Here is a 17,985-nt window from a genome sequence, read left to right on the forward strand (position 1 = left end):
ACATGAGACATTTTTCACTTACAAAAACAAGGTACACAGCATCAAAATTAATTCCCTATGTTTCAAACGGTTCAAGTTTGAAATTTCTGTATTAAAGAATTGTGTTTAGAGAAGCTGGCTACCACAAAGTTTAAATATTTGACTTCTTCCCCCACTCAAAAGCATGGATCAGGGCAATAAAATAAATATACAAGATCTTCATGGAGAGGCTATCGCTAGTCAGTCAGCAGCACTGGGTCACGGTCATAAGGTCACTCTCTGGAGTTCTCAGGCAGCAAGAAAAAAAAAACAAAGGAATCATGGGATGTATATTCTACCTCCACCAACAAAATATTTACTATACAGGAGCTATACAGGAATAGAGCACTGAGGCATATTAAAAAAAATGGAGACAGTTTGGAGGACTGGATAGTTCAGGAGATTAAAGATGGTAAATAAAGTCTTATATTTCTAGACTGACAGTTCAAACTTTAGTCCAGTTCAGTGATGACTGGAAGCCACAGTTACCTCATTGGCTAATCAATAACCTACATGAAATCAGTTTGTGGGCCTAGCAGAATAAGTGTCCACACCCCTAACAGCTACAACCAGAACTGGCAAAAGTTGGCTCCCTTGTCAGTTTCTACAAAAAAGTTCAAGAACTGAATGGGTCAGGAAGACTGCACAACCCTCCTCCCTTAAGTGGACCCCTTTTCAGGATCAAAGATGGGCACTGTGCACACATACAGGAAGGGTGGGAGACCTGTGCTACCGTGGATAAGGGACTTTGGTCTTCAGAGCCATCAATCCAATATCTTTCACAAATATGAAATTCACTGAGAAAAATGACTGCAGCAGGTGCTTACCTACAATGCCTTTGTAGTTGGTTGGTACAATATCTTCATTTCTAAACTTTGCTCCCTGCAGTTTCAGTCGTGTGTTCACTACCCAGAGTGGAGTGGTCAAGAGTACGTTCACGACACCTAATACAAAAGCACCCCACAAGGAGAAGAAAATAAATCTTAACAAAAGTAAAACACAAAAAATGGGTGTTTTTCTACACTTTTTCCTTCTTTAATTTCAATGTACAAAATAACTCAGTAGTAATTCACATAGTATAGAAAACTACATAGCAGGAATTTAAAAAAAGCCCAACACACAGCAAAGATAACTACACAACTTCTAACTAAAATTATTTCTGTAGTTTCTCCAATGAGGCCACAGAAGCCAAAACAACGGGTTTTTCAACAACTAATTAAAGGTTTCTTTGTCTTAGAATTTGCTTGACCAGTCTTCAGTGGGGTTACTTCAGGGATTAATTTGGCCCAACATGTTGAAAAGTATATCTATTAGTTACCATCCAGCTAGACTCAGTTATAAGAGAAGCCATGTTGTTTACAGCTCTGGGAATTTTTAGAAACCAGACAAGTTTTGTTAAAACTCTTCCAGTCTAGTTTTGTTGCCTGCAAAGGAAGGCGGGATGGGTGGGAAACAGACCTCTCCCCCGTTAGATATCTGCTGGAAGTTCTACTCCACATGATTCAATGATGGTGGTAAAAGCTACTGATTCAACACCTAGTTAAAGAAGATTTAGTCATTCAAAATATTACAAAGTTGCAAAAATCTTTAACAAAGAAGCCTAATATCAGTAGGAAATCTACTCCCACTTTGATCTGTCCTGGAAGATAATGGCATTTAGGTACCATGGTAAGGGGTACATTACATAGAGAAAATGGCTCAATATCAGATACTTTTTTTGTCTGAGCATTCAACAGAAATCATTTTATAAGTGTATGTGTACATATACACCCACACCCCCAGAGAATGTGGGGTGGTAGAAGATCTAGAGTAAATATGCATGACAAATAAAGAGAGCCATAATATAAAGCAGTTCTCTATAAGATACAAAATACAAAACACCCAGCCAGCATGACCTCCAAAGGGCTTCATAAAGCAAGGAGGTCATTATGTAATTCGGTTAAAAATCGGCGTTTCACAGCATCTCATGTTATGACATACTATGTCATCATGCCTTATAGGTTCCATTACCTGCAACAAACCCCAGGACCAAATCTTTTCCTGTGGTAGAATGTTGGCCTTTGACCCAGAGAGCTCTGAGACTGTTAAACGTATAAAAATAGACAAAATTGGAGCAGCAGAGGCTGGAGATAACAGGGAACCACCCTCGATACGGTGCCAGGCTGAGGAGAAAAAACAGCAGGCAAAGTAAGGGTCAGAAAACTACCATTATAAATTGAAAGCATCTGGGATCTGACCCAAAGCCCTCTGAAGTCAATGTGAATTTTTCCATTTGTTTCAACAGACTTCAGATCAGGCCTCCAAAGAGAAAAAAAGCACTGGAAGCCATTGGTTAAACAGATACACAGAGAACAGAGTTGTGGACCCAAGAAGGAGTTATATACTGTCTTTCATCCACAAGGATCCCAAAGTGTTTTGCAGATCCATCAATATAGGAGTTTTTTATATGCTACTGAAATACTGTACCTTTGGGATAGAAAACAACATCTACTCTTTGCCAGGGACAGCGAACACAATTTTTAAAAATTGCATTTATTTATTTTTCCTTTCTTTGTTTGTGTGTGTGTGTGTAGGGGAAGATTCACACAGCTGGCACTACATATATTACCATTATATTGAGACAATTTCCAACCAGTAACAATCACACTGACTCAATATAATTCTTAACTCTATTACTGGTTAAAATAAAGCACTCAATTCTTTCCTTATACTGATAACACTCATGAGTAACTCCACTGAAATAAGTGGAGTTACAAACGCTGGTATAAGTTAAAAGAGAAACAGACTCAGAAAATCTATAGTCAGTGTATCTTCAAATTGTACGTATCAACATTCCCCCATTTCACTGGGAAAGTACGAAGAGTTAAGTTTCTAAAGTTACAGGCTTCCATGATTAACTGTCAGTAGTACAGTTACTGGTGGGAAGAAAGAGAAGATGGAGAAGGAAAAACCAACTCTTGCATGTTTCTGGTCCCTTCTATCTCAGGAAAAATATATATACACCTTATATGAACCATATACTCTATTTAAAAACAAAATAAACCCGCAAAGGGTTCATAAAAATCAGAGATACTTCCGATGATCTGATTACAAATATTTTTCCAGCAGAAACCTCCCAAAGTGCAAAACAGCAAACATCAAAGATAAGAAAAATCAGTTTATTTTAGTGGCTCAAGTTACCAGTACCCTCAATCCAAACCTGTCCTGGTGATAAGAGTAAATCCAAGTTACTGTCCTGAATTTTATCCAGGTGTTGAACTTGTCTCATCGAATTCACAACAGCACGATGAACTAGACCACACCAGCAGAAAACTGCTTTCAACATCACTTGAGAAAAGTGGGAATGAGAGGAAACAGACAAAGCAGTTTTTGACAAGTTAAGAACAGTGTTTTCCTGGTGCAGACAAGGGCCTAAGAAGAAAACCTGTGTTAGCGAAACCGGTTTTAAAAAAACAAATTCCACTACCACAAATATTTGTATAGCGTGAAAGGAGCCTTTGCCAATTGAAACCCACACTATGCTTGGGATCTTGCACCTTTTATTGTTTTTCCAGTTGTCCCACCCATTTCTCCAAAACTAGGTTAGCTTTATCTAGAGCTCTTAAGTGTCTTGATGGAAATCAATAAGTTTCCCATTGCCAGGAAAAAAACGGTTATGTACCTGTTTGGCAACTGTTGTTCTTCAATATGTGGGAGATTTTTCCCATTAGGGCAGTGCATGTGCCCTCCACGTGCTTGTGGTGCCAGCTAAAGGTATAATGGGTGGACCCACCCCAAGTTCCTTCACACCAGCAGCCCATATTTTTGACTCTGATGAAGGGGGAAAGGAGGGTGGTCATGGAATGGACACATGCAACCTAACTCGAAGAAAAAGTTACCGAACAGGTATATCATTTTTTTTCTTCAAGTGTTTGAACATGTCCATTCCAGGTGACTGACAAACAGTATGAGATCAAGGAGGGTATCGGAGTCTAGCTGAACAAGGACTGCAACACAACTCTCACAAATCTAGCATCATCTTTTGAGGCTTGGGAGACAGCATAATGACTGGTGAAGATATGAACAGATGACTTAGTTGCAGCCTTGCAAATGTCATTGATGGCTAAGAAAGAAGCTGATGCTGCTTGCAGTGTGCTGAAACACTCTCAGGTGTTGAAACCTTAGTGATATCATAGCACAGTAGAATGCAGGAAGAAATCCAGGAGGAAATTCTCAGAGGAGAAATGAGTTGATCCTTCGTCTGTCAGCAAAGGAGATGAATAATCTAAACTGCTTAGGCCTGTCCAGATAACAAGCTAATGCCCTGTGGATGTCCAAAGTATGGAGTTTTTCCTCATCTTTATGAGAGTGAGGCTTTGAAAAAAAAGTTGGTAAGTATATAGACTGATTTAGGTGAAAATCTAACACCACTTTAGTTAGAAATGTAGATATAAGCAGACCTTATCTTCATAGAACACCATATGGGAGATGGAGGATCAGCAACTAAAGCCTGAAATTCTGTTATGCTACTACCCAAAGTAATAGCTACCAGGAACACTACCTTCATTGTGAGATGAGAAAAAGAGCAACTAGTCATAGGCTTAAAGGGGGGGTGGGTCCCATTAAAGCTGACAAAACCAATTTTAGATCCTATGATGGTGTGGGATCTCTTACAGATGGGAAGAGCCTGTGCAACCCTTTCAAGAATCTAACAGTAGTAAGGTTAGAAAAAACAGATCTTCCTTCTATAGGAGAACGGAGTATAGAAACAGCCACCAACTGAACTCTCAGGGAACTGACAGAGTTCTTTTCTGTTAGGTGAAGCAGATAATCCAGAAGAAAATATATGGAAGCCTGCAAGGGAGGGGTACCCTTCCACTGGGACCACACAGAGAATCTTTTCCATTTCATGACCAGGGGCCTGTGAAAATTCCAATTTCATGAACTGTGCAGAAAATGCTAAATTAGTCCAATATCACTATTTTTCCAACAGCAGAGAGGTAGAAGTAGGCATTCATGCAAGCCAGTCTTGTAATTGGTATGGCTTGTAGTGTGTTCTGGGTAGCAGCGGCACTGGCTACTGCATGTCACATAAACCAGCTCCTGAGTCCCTCCCACAAATGCTGCCGCATGGTAGGAGCCACACAGAGCACAAGACTGGTGCACATGGATACTCATTTCCAACTCCCTGCTGTTGGAAAAATCACAGCAGTTTGACAGTCGTGCATATTCCACAAAATTCTATATGTTACCATTACACTGCCATGAATTTTTTTTAAAAAGCCATGATTTTCTCAGGGCCTTATTCATGAAGTAAGTGCATTTGGTGGATGGCTTTCTGCTATTTAAAAGTATGTTTTTAACTTCAAAGGAACAGTCCATTTCCCGGGGAGTTAACCAAGGAGCATCCTCATACATCTAATAATTGTCAGGAACCAGGGAGGACATTTCAAAGACAGTGGCTTCATCAGGAGAAGGTGAGGAAGTGTTCAGTGACGACATCACAGTATCAACCTGTTCTGATGCCTGCTGAACCTTCTTACCACATGGGCCAGACTCTGGAGATTTAAGTTCCACCACTTACTGCGTACTGGGATGGGCACTAGATAGAGTGACTGGACAGAGACTTAGTAGTAGCAGGTGCAGGAGATGAGGACCTAGTGTCTGGAGGGACACCCTGAGGATTCCAAAAAAGCCATTACTGGATCTGATATGGTATGAGAGACCAACCCCAAAGCATCCGATCCCTGGACCTGGTCCAGTGAGAATGCCAGTGCCAAGACCTCAACCAGCAGAAAGGGAAATCTGAGACCTCCTGTAATGAGTGTGTATGATCCCACCTCCAAATCCAGGGAGGAGTAAGTATAATCAGAAAGCCAAGGTGGTGCAGTACCAGGCGGTGCAGCAGGACGTTGGGAACCGGAAGGACAAGAAGTAGATAGTAACAGGGGAAGCATTAGCAGCTTTCTTGCTAATGGTACTGTTTGTCTTCCCTGCTAAACAGCACAGCTTTTGCCTACCATCAGTGTCATCAATTGGAAGACAGAAGCTCGCTGTGAATTGTGGAGCAGAGGGGGATAAGAAGGGAAGCAAGGGGAGTTACTAAGACTGAGAGGGAGGCAGTAGCCAGCTCCAGGATGGGAAGGGGCATCCCAGCAATTCCTACTTCTATTCCTATGCCAGTTCCTCAGTGGCTGGCACACACACACCTGCCCTCACTGGACTGGGTATCTCTATCAGCAATGGCTGGGTCGGACTGGGCTGGACTAGGGACTCACATGAGTGACCATCTCTTCCAGCCAGCCCTGTGTGGTCCCTGAACACTAACCCCAGCCAATGTAAAAGAAGAAGAGGAGAGGAGAGTTGTTGCTACCTGCTCCCTGGAGGCAAACCTGTTCCCATGCACCAACACATCCACTCCATACCCTCCTCCAGGTCCTATTCCGGCCTCTACAAGATAATATGGGAGCAGAAAACATTGGGGGGCCAGAAACATACATCAACCCTTGTACTAGTTCCATTATGTAGGTGCTAGCCCTCACCACCTCCCAGTTCCACCACAATGGTACCAAAAACTGCGTAGCCCCTCATGGTACCAAGGATGAAACAGGTACCAAAGCTTGTATTGCATGAATGGGCAATGCCAGTACCTCAATGTCTTGCAGCAAAGGTGAGTCTGGAACCAAGAAGCAAAGGAAGTCCCTCAGGTGTCATCTGTACCGAGAGGGAGAGATGCCCCAGAGCATTCACTGAAAATTAACTCAATGCTGAAGAAGATCTTAACAATGCAGCCAGTCTTCATGATACCAAAGGTGGTGCCGGACACAACAACTCTACATTGCTAGTCAGGTATGTGATACCAGGGAGTTGCCTAGCTGGGCCTAGAGCTCTAACCTCAGTGCCCACCTTTTTCCTGTGTGATGTCGTTGCGGTCCTAGCCCTCATGAACAAAGAGGGCTTTTCTGGCTAGAAGAATGTGAACTGTCTGCTTTCTTCAGCCATTTGTGCAGCACCAGAGAAGGAGAGCGGCATCTTTTCTCTGACTCCCTCTGGCAAGGGGATACCGCCAAGTCTAGTAGTGCAGTCCTGGGTGGATTAAGTCTGAACCCCTGTGTACCGAGTGGCTGGGTTCCAAGTGGAGGCATAAAGCAGTTTCCATGAAGAGATGTCGAAGTCTTACTTTCCTAGACTCAAACTCCTGCAGATACGGCTCCTATATCTAATATGTCCTCCCCATAAACCCTAAACAATGGGAGTGAGGATTGCTGACTAGCATAGACTTGTTACAGCCAGAAAAGCACTTAAACCCTGGGGATATAGGCATGCCCCAGGACAGAGCTTAAAAAGCTCCAACAAAAAGCTCCAAGCAAAAATTTGCCAAAAGCAAGTACACTAACTAAAACTATATACGATAATAATTTTTAGAAAACATTATTTCATAAGAGAAAGGGAAAGGTGTGATGAGCACACACATTCCAACTATCATGGTGAAAAGGAACGGAGGAGGATTGAGGCAGCTCTGCCCTTTGTACCTTAGGCTAACAGCGAAGCTCTGCTGAGAGCACATGCACCACCCTGACAGATATCAATATGGGGAAAAAATTTACTGCCTTGGGTGCACTGGCATGAGCACACACACACACACACTTGAAGTGAAATGGACATGTGCAACCATTTGAAGAACTTGGATTTTCAATTTTGCTGTAAGTGTACAAAGTCTCATTTTTACAGTCTTTCAAATCCAACTATTACATCCTCAAATCTCTCTCTTATTATGGACGCCTTGATTTCTGTAGCTGTTTACACCTTCTATAAATTCCTCAGAGTAGATAATGGAAATACAAAACTGTGAGCCAAAGATGGTATCAACTGGTTTACAAGTGTTTTTTTCTCCCCATGCTCACTCTTACTTTTTGGCATTTGCTTTCCCAGAGCCTTACACACAGTTTATTGTTGATCCTGCATGATTCTCAGGTCACAAAAATCATGACATCCATATCTGTGGATTCCTCTTTCACTCCTTTTCTATTTTTAGGGGCTAGGGAAAGTGTTTAACTAGGCCTGGTCTACACTGGAAAAATAAGTATGTCAGGGATGTGAAAAATCCACACCCATTAGAATTCTTCAGTCAACCTAACTACTGCCTCTTGGGGAGGTAGATTATCTATGCCAATGGGAGTTTTAACTGTAGACAAACTCCTAGTTTCACCAATTGTAACTGCACGGGTAAAGTCTGAAAAAGGCAAAATGTTATTAGGCAAACTGGAACCTGGCTAGGATGCTAGGACTGACAACTCTACTCTAGTGTAAAATACCAGGAATTCTTGGAGTAAGAGCTCCAAGGGAGGGTTACATACACACCTACTTGTCACTCAGTACTTTTCAACAAGGTTCTGTAGGCAGGCATGCAACTCCTACAGCACAGCTCTATGCAAGGACATGAAGGTTAACTTTTGCTACACAGGATCCTAATTCTCCATCCTGGGTCCAAAAAGCCATTTGTGGGATTCTCCAGGTGGTGGGGGAGAAGAAAGAATGAACCTTTGACTGGAAAGCATATCCCAAAACAGCCTATTATTTATGGTGGCTAGGTTATCTAAAAGGAGACTGCACCTGTATGATTAGAAACTCACACCTCAGAGAATCCAGACAAATGAAGAGACTGATATATGGAGACTAGTATATCCAGATATATGGAGGCTCACTGGATGCACATACACAGCACTTCTGAAGGTTAACTTTTATCAAGATAATTGTGAACATCTGTACTTACAGGCCTTCTTCTTTGATTATCTCCAGTAGCACTGTGTGTGTTGTCTTGGACTTGCGTTTCTCATCAACTGGAAGACAAAAGACAGATCTAATTTTAGCACTTTAAAAGTTGAAAGTACTCATCATCAACTCCTTATTCCTCTACTCCTCTAAATCTGCCAATTTCGCCTTCTCCATAAATGACTCAGTTTTCTCCCAGCTTCCTAGCCACCACTGAAAGCATCTCTCTCTTTCCACTTGATATTTAAGGTTTCCTGCCTCCTTATTTGTTTCCTCCCCAACAACACTAAGGGCAGGTCTACACTATGGGGCTCAGTCCATCTAAGTTATGCAACTCCAATTACATGAATAATGTAGCTTAGGTCGACCTTTCGCGGTGTCTACACCGCACTGGGTCGATGGAAGAAACTCTCCTGTCAACTTAGCTTATGCTTCTTGTTCCGGTGGAATACCGGAGTCGACAGGAAAGCAATCGGCAGTCGATTTAGCGGGTCTTCACTAGACTCGCTAAATCAACTCCCGTGGATCGATTGCCGCGCATCAATCCCCTGGTAAGTGGAGAGAAGCCCTGAGATGTGCCCGTGGGCAGCTGCCCCTTAACTTTTGTTAATTCCTGATCTGATAATTGGACCATGAATCAGAGGTGGGACTCCCTTCCCTGTTTCACTGTCAAAAACATTCCCTGACCCCCAGATCCGAATAAACCTGCCTCTTACAGCCAGTTTACAGGTGACCATGCATTGGGAAAAAGCCTCGTTTTCTAAGAGCTGAGGACTGCTGTACAGTATTATGGGGCTAATTCAAGCATACATCTCTGAATATTTGTCAAATGATCTCATCCCAGTTCTTAATAAAGCTTTAGCCTAATATCAGATGCCTTCTGGTTCTGTAGCTTATAAGTAGGAAATACTCAGGCTTGACTACCATGGGCTGTTCAGGAGTTAAAGTTTAATTTTGGGAAACATGGGATATTTGTACTCCCAATTTCGCTCTCACTCTGTGCTTTTAAATTCCCCTATGGCACAATGCCTTAGGCAAGAACGTGCTTGTTTTTCTCCTGCACATAGTTTTGTTCCCATGGGCTGGCAAGACCAGTCTGCACTTAAAACGCTGAATCAGCACAGCTACTATAGCACTTTAATGAAGATGCTCTAAGCTGACGGGAGAGACTGTTCTCCCATTGGTGTAGTTAATCCACTTCCCTGAGAAGCGATAGTTACGTCAGTGGGAGAAGCAGTGCTGGCTACACTGGGGGTTAGGTCAATATAACTACTTCAGGTTTCAGAGTAGCAGCCGTTTTAGTCTGTATCCGCAAAAAGAAAAGGAGGACTTGTGGCACCTTAGAGACTAACAAATTTATTTGAGCTCAAATAAATGTGTTAGTCTCTAAGGTGCCATAACTACTTCACCCATTTTTCACACTCCTGAGCAACGAAGTTATTCCAAGATAGGTCTGTAGTGTAGACCAGACTTTAGACATTCAAATGTGAGCCATAAGTCACACAGCAATGACTTTTCAGCTAATTAAAGAGTCAGTCAGTGCTGTTCCTAAAGGTTTAATCAGCCTCAACTAGAAGAATGTTGCTGGTGATGAGGAAGGAACAAAAGGAAAGATCCTTGTTTACACAGAGGAGATCCCTATGATGGGGGTGTGCCAGGTCTCGCAGTCCTAACATACTCTGCCTCAGGAAAGGAGCAGTGAAAGTGGGTCCCCCAGGGCTGCCTAGAAAGGCTGCAGGGAAGCAGCCAATCAGAGTGCAGCAGGCTCAGCTAAAAAGAGCTGCAGGGCCTGAGCAGGTCGGTTGCTAGCTTGGACCAGAAGGGTGAGGAAGGACAAAGAGACTCTCTCTAGGAAGGAGGCCTGGGAAAGACACTGCTCAAGCAGGGATAAGACAGAGAGAACCCAAAAACTGTAACCCAAAAGTAATGGGCGAAGGTGATGGGACTCAGTGGGAAGCAACCCAGGGAATACAGCAGCAGCAACTATTAATGGAAGCAGTATAAGGCTGCTGTTTATAGGGTCCCTGACTTGGGACCTGGAGTAGTGGGCGGGCCTGGTTCCCTGGGGAAGTGGCCTAAGCCCTGAGAAGGGTTCAGAGAAGCTGGGAATGGGTGACAGGGAATGGATCACTTGATAATTACCTGTTTTGTTCATTCCCTATGGGGCACATGACATTGGCCACCATTGGAAGACAGGATACTGGGCTAGATGGACCTTTGGTCCGACCCAGTATGGCCGTTCTTATGAGATGGGGCTGAAGACCCTGGAGAGAGCCAACCATTAGTGGGACTTTGTTACTCCAGAAGGGGACTGAATTTAAGAGATGATGTGGCTGGACAGCTGGGGCAGCAAGAACAAAAAATCAAAGTCTTGAGGGTGAAAGCCCTGGGGGCAGTGCTCTACAACAGGGCAGAAATGAACTTAAAGCCAGCCCAGAAAGGGGATGAGATCTCTGCAAAGAGGCAGGGCTAAAGACACTAATAAGAGCACTGTGATATGCCCTGCTGGATGCTTGATACCCCAGAAGGTGGTCATCCATTTTAGACTGTGACGTGAACGGAGGGCTGAGCCACTGAAGACCTGCCCAGCAACAGCTGACAGGGCAACAGGAGCAGAAAAAGAGTGCAGGATGATACCCAGGTGACAGGAGGCACTCACAAGAGGTGAGTGCACCCCATCACAATCCCCATGCAACTACTCCCAGAAGTGCCGAGGCTAAAAGGAAATGGAAACAAAGACAGGAGCCACAAAGACACAGGTGTTTAGACACTTACCCTGAAGTCTAAGTCTAGCTGTATCCAAAGGAAAAAATACTGTCATTGCAGTCACACTGCCCTGAAAAATGATAAAACAGTTATTTACCAATTTTTTGTATATCTGTCTGTAATGAGTTACATACACAATCATTACAAGTTTCTCAGCAAAATTACTCCACATAAACAAGAACTAAACTATATTCTTTGTTAAAAACTGCTTAACAATGACCTTTTGTTTACCCCTGTAAATTCTGTTCCCACCCAAAATCAAAATTTGCTGAATAAAGGTGAAGAGTAATATGCATAACAAAATTTAACAGAAAAAGAAAATGAACCCTATAGATACCAATGACAACTGGAAACTTTTGGTCACAGGTTAGAGAAAAGGCTTTCAAATGTGATTAAATAAGTTGTAAATAAACTGAAATGATTGCAAAGCTCTCCTTTAGCATAAAAGTTTTTAGAAGTCTGATGTCAGTAAGCAGATAAAAGAGCACTAGTTTGTTTCTCCATTCCCACTTCTGCCCCACCTATACAAGTCTGATAAAAGGTTATGCTGGAAGGAGGAATGTTAAAATTACATGGCATTTATCCCTCTAAATTAGGATCAAAACAGTGCCCTAGAGCACAATACAAGGGACCATTGTTATGGGAGGTGCTGCCTTCTAAATGAGACAAAATAGCGGTTCTCATGCTCATTAAAAATTCAGATGCAGTTTTTGCAAGTCAATCCCAGTGCTTAGCCAAATTCCAATTTAGGAAATTACAGTCTGCTTTCATAAAATTCACCCCGTAGTTTTAATTAGATATAGAGGGTGAAATCTTGGCCAATATTCTCTACTTCTTGTGCAGCACAGCCGTTGGATTCTGTAAACACAGGCACGGGCTTCTAATTTTCCCCGGGGGTGCTAAACCCTGGCTCAGCCCAGGCCCCACCCCCGCCCTGGGAGGGAGGGAGAGGAGTTGATCAGCACGGGGGCAGCCAGTGGGCAGGAGGAGGGGGGCTTGACTGCCACTGCAGGCTAAGCACCTGCTAATTTTTCTCTGTGGGTGCTCCACCCCTGGAGCACCCACAGAGTCGGCATCCATGCTTGTAAATATGGCAGTATGGCTCCTCCCTCCACAACTTCCACTATTTGCCTCACCACCCTGTTTAATGGTTTCAGAGTGGTAGCCGTGTTAGTCTGTATCAGCAAAAACAACAAGGAGTCCTTGTGGCACTTTGTTGGTCTCTAAAGTGCCACAAGGACTCTTTGTTGTTTTTGCCCCGTTGACTCTTATTTTTAAGACTGTAAGCTCTTTAGAATGGAGCAGGCTTTTACTGTACAGCACCTGGCACAATGGGGCCCCAACCTGGTTGAGCCTCCAGGCACTACTGTAATACTAAGACTCATAAAGTGGCCTGTAAGTATCTTCTTCTGAAGCTTCAGCCTCATCGCTCATAGATGATTTGTAAACAATGAAGCAACAAGGAAGAAAGCAGAAATTCCCACCTGAATCCAAGTGATGGCAACAGTGATTTTTTTATTATTATTTTATTTCTATAATGTGGCTCTGAGGTAAGCCAAGACTTCTTTTTTTTGCCTTGTGTGAAAGAGTTGGCATGTCTGGGTTATTCTGTGCACTCAATTTTGTATTATATGCTGAACTTCCTTGATTATCCACATCATCAGCATGATCGGTGGATCTGCAGCTTTCCAGGGGATGTCTACACTACAGGTGCTACAGCAGCACACCTTTCAGCGCTACTACTATCCTGTGGTAATGTAGACAATACAGCAACAGAAGGAGTTTTTCTGTTGCAGTAGTAAATCCACCCCCTCAAGAGGCGGTGACTATGTCAATGGAAGAATTCTTCTGTCAACCTAGCTGCGTCTACAGTGGGAGATACGTAAACCTAACTATGTTGCACAGGGCATGAAATATTTCACAGCCCTGAGCAACAAAGCTAAGTTGGCTTACATTTTAGGTGTAGGCTAGGCCTTACTCTGGACACAATGGCGAAACTAGACAGGGACTGTATTTTAAGGGTGTTCCTTCTCTGAGCAGGGGGGCGTCACATGTAAGCTGGAGGTGCAGAGGAGGGAGAGAGAGAGAAGGAGGGACTCTGACCAGCCTGAACACTAGCAGACCTCACTTCTCGAAAGGGTGAGATCAGACTAGGATGGGGGTGAATCTCAGAACTTTTCTTATACTGTAAATTTCTGTAACTCTGCACTTTCTTAAGAGTAAAATGACTATAGTTAAGAGATTACTTTACTAAACGTCTATGTTCCTTGCTTTCATACCACATTGTCCAAACAGGGGTTAAACAAAAAGCTAGGGTTGCCCACAGCTGGGTGGAACTCTGTCTGTGTGTATATGCAATTAGGAGGTCTGGGACACTGATTTGGGGATTTAGAGTAGCTAGACTGCAGGTCCCAAGGAAGTACTCAGACAAGAGGCCTGATCCTGGGAGTGCACCCTAGAAACCCAAAGCTAGACTCCGTGACTAGACTCTACCCAGACTCAGTTGGCTTAAAAGCACATGGGACCCAGCAGCTGGGTCCACTTACAATAGACTGGTGACTGTACAGAGGAGGCACTGGGCCAGCTGCAACACCTTCCTTCACAGCAATTGCAAAATCTTGACTAGCAAGTCTGTTTCTGTAAATGGACAGCTTGGTCAATCTGAATTGCTTCCAGTCAGTTCCTGAGTAGAGAGCCTCCTGGTATGAGGAAGTTTTTTTTCTGATTTGTGCAAACAAAACTGAGCAAATTCAGTTGGAATTGTCTAATTCCATGGAACAGAGCAGGTTATTAAAGGGGAGACATGCCCTATCTTCTCCGCTCAAATTCCAGCTAATGTAGCTCATTGAAAGCATAAGAGCACTGGGCTCGAGTCTTTTGTTGGTAGAGATTGTGTAACACCCTCTTGGGGAACGGCAAGTGACCAGGACATGTGCGGTCAGAACTAGTGGTCAGAGCAGGAGTCAGTCCGAGTCCAGTACCGGGAAATCAGAGTCTGTGAGAGGCCAGAAGGCAGAGTCAAGTATCAGGAGGCAGGCAGGGTCAGAAGCCAGAGTACAGTGTCTCTTGCAAGCAGGGTCTGGAGCAGAGGCAGGCAGTCTATGTTGTTGCTCACACAGCTCCCCTTCAGGGCTTCCTGTTTTATATTTTGCTATTGGCCAATCAAGGAGTTGTCTGAGGCCGCCACTCTGGTCCTGCTGGGTGGTACTTCCTGCCAAGCTGAGCCCCATAGGGTCCTCAAGTTGGAGCACAGCCTAAGCCTCTTGTGGTGATTGTAGAGGCATCAGTAGCCCTGAACCCCGCAGATACCAGCCTTGCAGGTTGTAACATCATCCCCGCTTACAGGCCCCCCTTCAAGGTGGTGTCAGTCCACGCTTGTCAGGGCTAGTTTTGTGGAATTTCTCCACCAGGTCAGGGGCATGGACATGGGAGGCAGGCTCCCAAGCACATTTTTCAGGGTCATAGCCTTCCCAATCCAATGGAGAGCACAGACAGCCACGTATCTGTCGGGAACTGAGGATGCCGTGCACTTCGTATTCATCGTGACCCTGGATTTCGAGTGGTTGAGGTAGCAGTGTGGTTTGGCTGGGGGGGTAGTTCTCATTATAGGGCTTCAGAAAGGAGACATGGAAAACTGGGTGTATTTTGAGAGACTGGGAAAGCTGGAGTTTGAGGATAAATTGGTTAATCTGATGGCATATCAGGAAAGGTCCCAGGAACTGGTGGTCCAATTTGCAGGAGGATCGCCTGGTCTGGAGGTGTTTGATGGCAAGCCACATCTTTTGGTCTACCATAAATACTGGAGCTTCTTGTCATCAACAATCTGCATGCCGCTTGTAGACCTCCTTCGCCTCTTCAAGGTGGTTCTTGAGCTTTTCCTGAATGAGATGGATCTGTTGGAACCCATCAGTGGCAGTGGGATTCGGAGAGATTGCTGGTAACACCAGGTGGAAATGGGGATGAAATCTGTATTTAGCGAAGAAGGAGCTCCGACCCTTAGAGGCACAGTCAGCGTTGTTTTAAGAAAACTACATATGGCAGGAGTGTGGACTTGGTTCACCCATTTAGTCTGCATTTTTCTTTTCAAATACACCCAGAAAGTTTGAATGGGGGTTGTTCGCAACTCTGAAATGTTTGTAACTCGGAACAAAAAGTTATGGTTGTTCTTTCAAAAGTTTACAACTGAATATTGACTTAATACAGCTTTGAAACTTTACTACGCAGAAGAAAAATGCTGCTTTCCTTTTTTTTAGTAGTTTAAATTTAATACAGTACTGTACTTGTTTTTTCTTTTTTTTTGGTCTCTGCTGCTGCCTGAGTACTTCCAGTTCCAAATGAGATGCGTGGTTGACTGGTCAGTTCGTAACTCTCGTGTTCGTAACTCTGAGCTTCTACTGTACTTGTCAAGGAGGCTGAGGTTCTTGCCTGGGGCCATTCCTGTCTGGTTAGCCCCCACTGTCAAGAGTTCTGCTTCCAAGGGTCTCCTTCCATCCTGGGGCCCCAGGTGCAGGTCAGCTGGGGGTTGGTTGCTTTGTTGGAGGCACACTTTCTGAAAGTATTCAGGGAAGCTAATTTTCCTCTGCCACCTGTAGATACATGGGTCATGCCACTCCAACCAAGGAATGCCAAAGAATGGGGACCTGATCACATTGAGGCATACTGTTTCTCAGTGCTTCTCTACTATGGCCTCTAGTGGGACAGCCTCTTGGATTACTGGTCCCGATGATAGGGGCAACCCAACAATCATCTCCAAAAGGTCCAGTGTGGGTTTCAGCCGCAAGGGGATCTGGAGGGTTTGGACTTCTTCAGCATCTATAAAGTTGGCAGCAGCCCTAGTCTATCATTGCTAACTGTGGGGGAGACCTGCTATGCCTGCTCAAAAACCTGCAACTGCAGTAGCAACTGGAAGTGCAGGGAGGCACCATAGTTCCCAGGTCAGATTCTCCTTGAGAACAGGGAAAGGGGGTGGTGGTGGTTATGGAGTATGGAGCTCTGGTGGTACCCACGCTGTGCTCCCCTACTGGGCCTGGGCTGGTCCGTTTCCCAAGTTCTTCTATGCTGGGCAGGAGGCAAGGGCATGTACTGATCCCCTGCACTAAAAACAGAGGTTCATTTGTCATTGACGCTCTCTCTCTCTCTCTTCAGGGTCAGACATTGGCAACCCAGATTGATCTGCATGGGTTCAGGACTCTATTCAACAAGCCTTGGCATGGAGGGCAGGTAGGGGGGACTGTTGGGCCACCTCTCCTTTCCTCGTTCCATTCATGCAGCCAAGAGTCAATGTGCAGGGCAAGGTCTAGAAAGGTGCCTAGGTAGATGGGGTTTTCAATGCAGGTTAGTTCATCTTTTACCTCGTCATTGAGCCCCCAGCGGAATTGGTAAAGTTGGGCTGCCTCATTCCATTCAACATCAGCCACAAGTCATCAGAAATGGGTAGGCTAGGAGGTGGCTGGCCATTGCCCTGGCCACGTTTCCAGAGGATAGCCCCTGCTGCACAGACGTGAAGCAGGTCTTTGAAGATGGTCACAAAGGCTTGCAGGAAGGCATCCCAGTCAGAGAGCACAGGACTGTTCTGCTCCAACACTGGGGAGGCCCAGTTAAGTGCTTTACTGTTGACTAGGCTGACTACTGTTCCCACCTTAGTCCAGTCTATGGGGTACACTTGGGGGCAGAGCAGGATGAGCAGCCGGTACTGGTTCAGGAAACCCCAGAATTTCCAATGATCCTCACTGAACCATTCAGGCAGTGGCACTGCGGGAGCTGGTTCAGGGAATGCATGGTCTGTTTGGGCACATAAGGTCATTGCTTCTTTCTGTGAGCATGCGTGAAGGGTTCATGTAGTGTTCATGCACCTGGAAACATTCAGGGCACACCCTGACTGTTGTGTAGGACCGATGCACACACTGCTCCATCCAAGGACATGGACCATGCGAAGTCAACTAAAGGACATGAACCGTGGGAAGCTTCCTTGGACTGGGCTCAAGGCCTGATAAAAACAGAGGCTGGTAAATAAGAATATTAATCAAAGTCATATTATTTCCTTTGTTGATGCCTTTTGCGGTCGGAGTATGTAATGCGCAGGGGGGAGAGAAATAAAAGAGAGGTGGAAAAGCTGACAGGGGCAATCCCGCCAGCCTGCTTGCTTGCCTAAAGCAGTGTCCTGTCTTGTATTGAACCGCCCACATGCAAGCTGCTTGGTTAGGCGTTGTGCTTTGGCAGTGAGCTGTGCCACCTGAGCCCGTGACTGGACTGGTTGCTCATGCAGGACCTATGCTTTGGCTATGTCTACACTATGAAATTAGGTCGAATTTATAGAAGTCGGTTTTTTAGAAATCGGTTTTATATATTCGAGTGTGTGTATCCCCACAGAAAATGCTCTAAGTGCATTAACTCGGGGGAGCGCTTCCACAGTACCGAGGCTAGAGTCGACTTCCGGAGTGTTGCACTGTG

The 17,985-nt window shown here is 44.5% G+C and overlaps 1 protein-coding gene across 4 annotated transcripts in view; it reads right to left on the reverse strand.

The window, feature by feature from the left end:
• Positions 1-17,985, reverse strand: part of SLC25A17 (solute carrier family 25 member 17) — a 51,566-nt gene that overhangs the window by 13,801 nt on the left and 19,780 nt on the right. For 3 of the 4 annotated variants that reach the window (XM_077830468.1, XM_077830448.1, XM_077830476.1), the window contains 4 exons: positions 11,545-11,605; positions 8,771-8,837; positions 2,029-2,180; positions 846-962 (listed from right to left, as the gene is read on the reverse strand). In XM_077830468.1, the coding sequence (XP_077686594.1) occupies positions 846-962; positions 2,029-2,180; positions 8,771-8,837; positions 11,545-11,605 (397 nt within the window). The remainder of the gene's footprint in view (positions 1-845; positions 963-2,028; positions 2,181-8,770; positions 8,838-11,544; positions 11,606-17,985) is intronic. The other variant, XM_077830459.1, reaches the window with a different exon arrangement.

This window comes from Eretmochelys imbricata, chromosome 1 (assembly GCF_965152235.1).
Source record: "Eretmochelys imbricata isolate rEreImb1 chromosome 1, rEreImb1.hap1, whole genome shotgun sequence".
In the NCBI taxonomy this organism is placed as follows: Eukaryota; Metazoa; Chordata; order Testudines; family Cheloniidae; genus Eretmochelys; species Eretmochelys imbricata.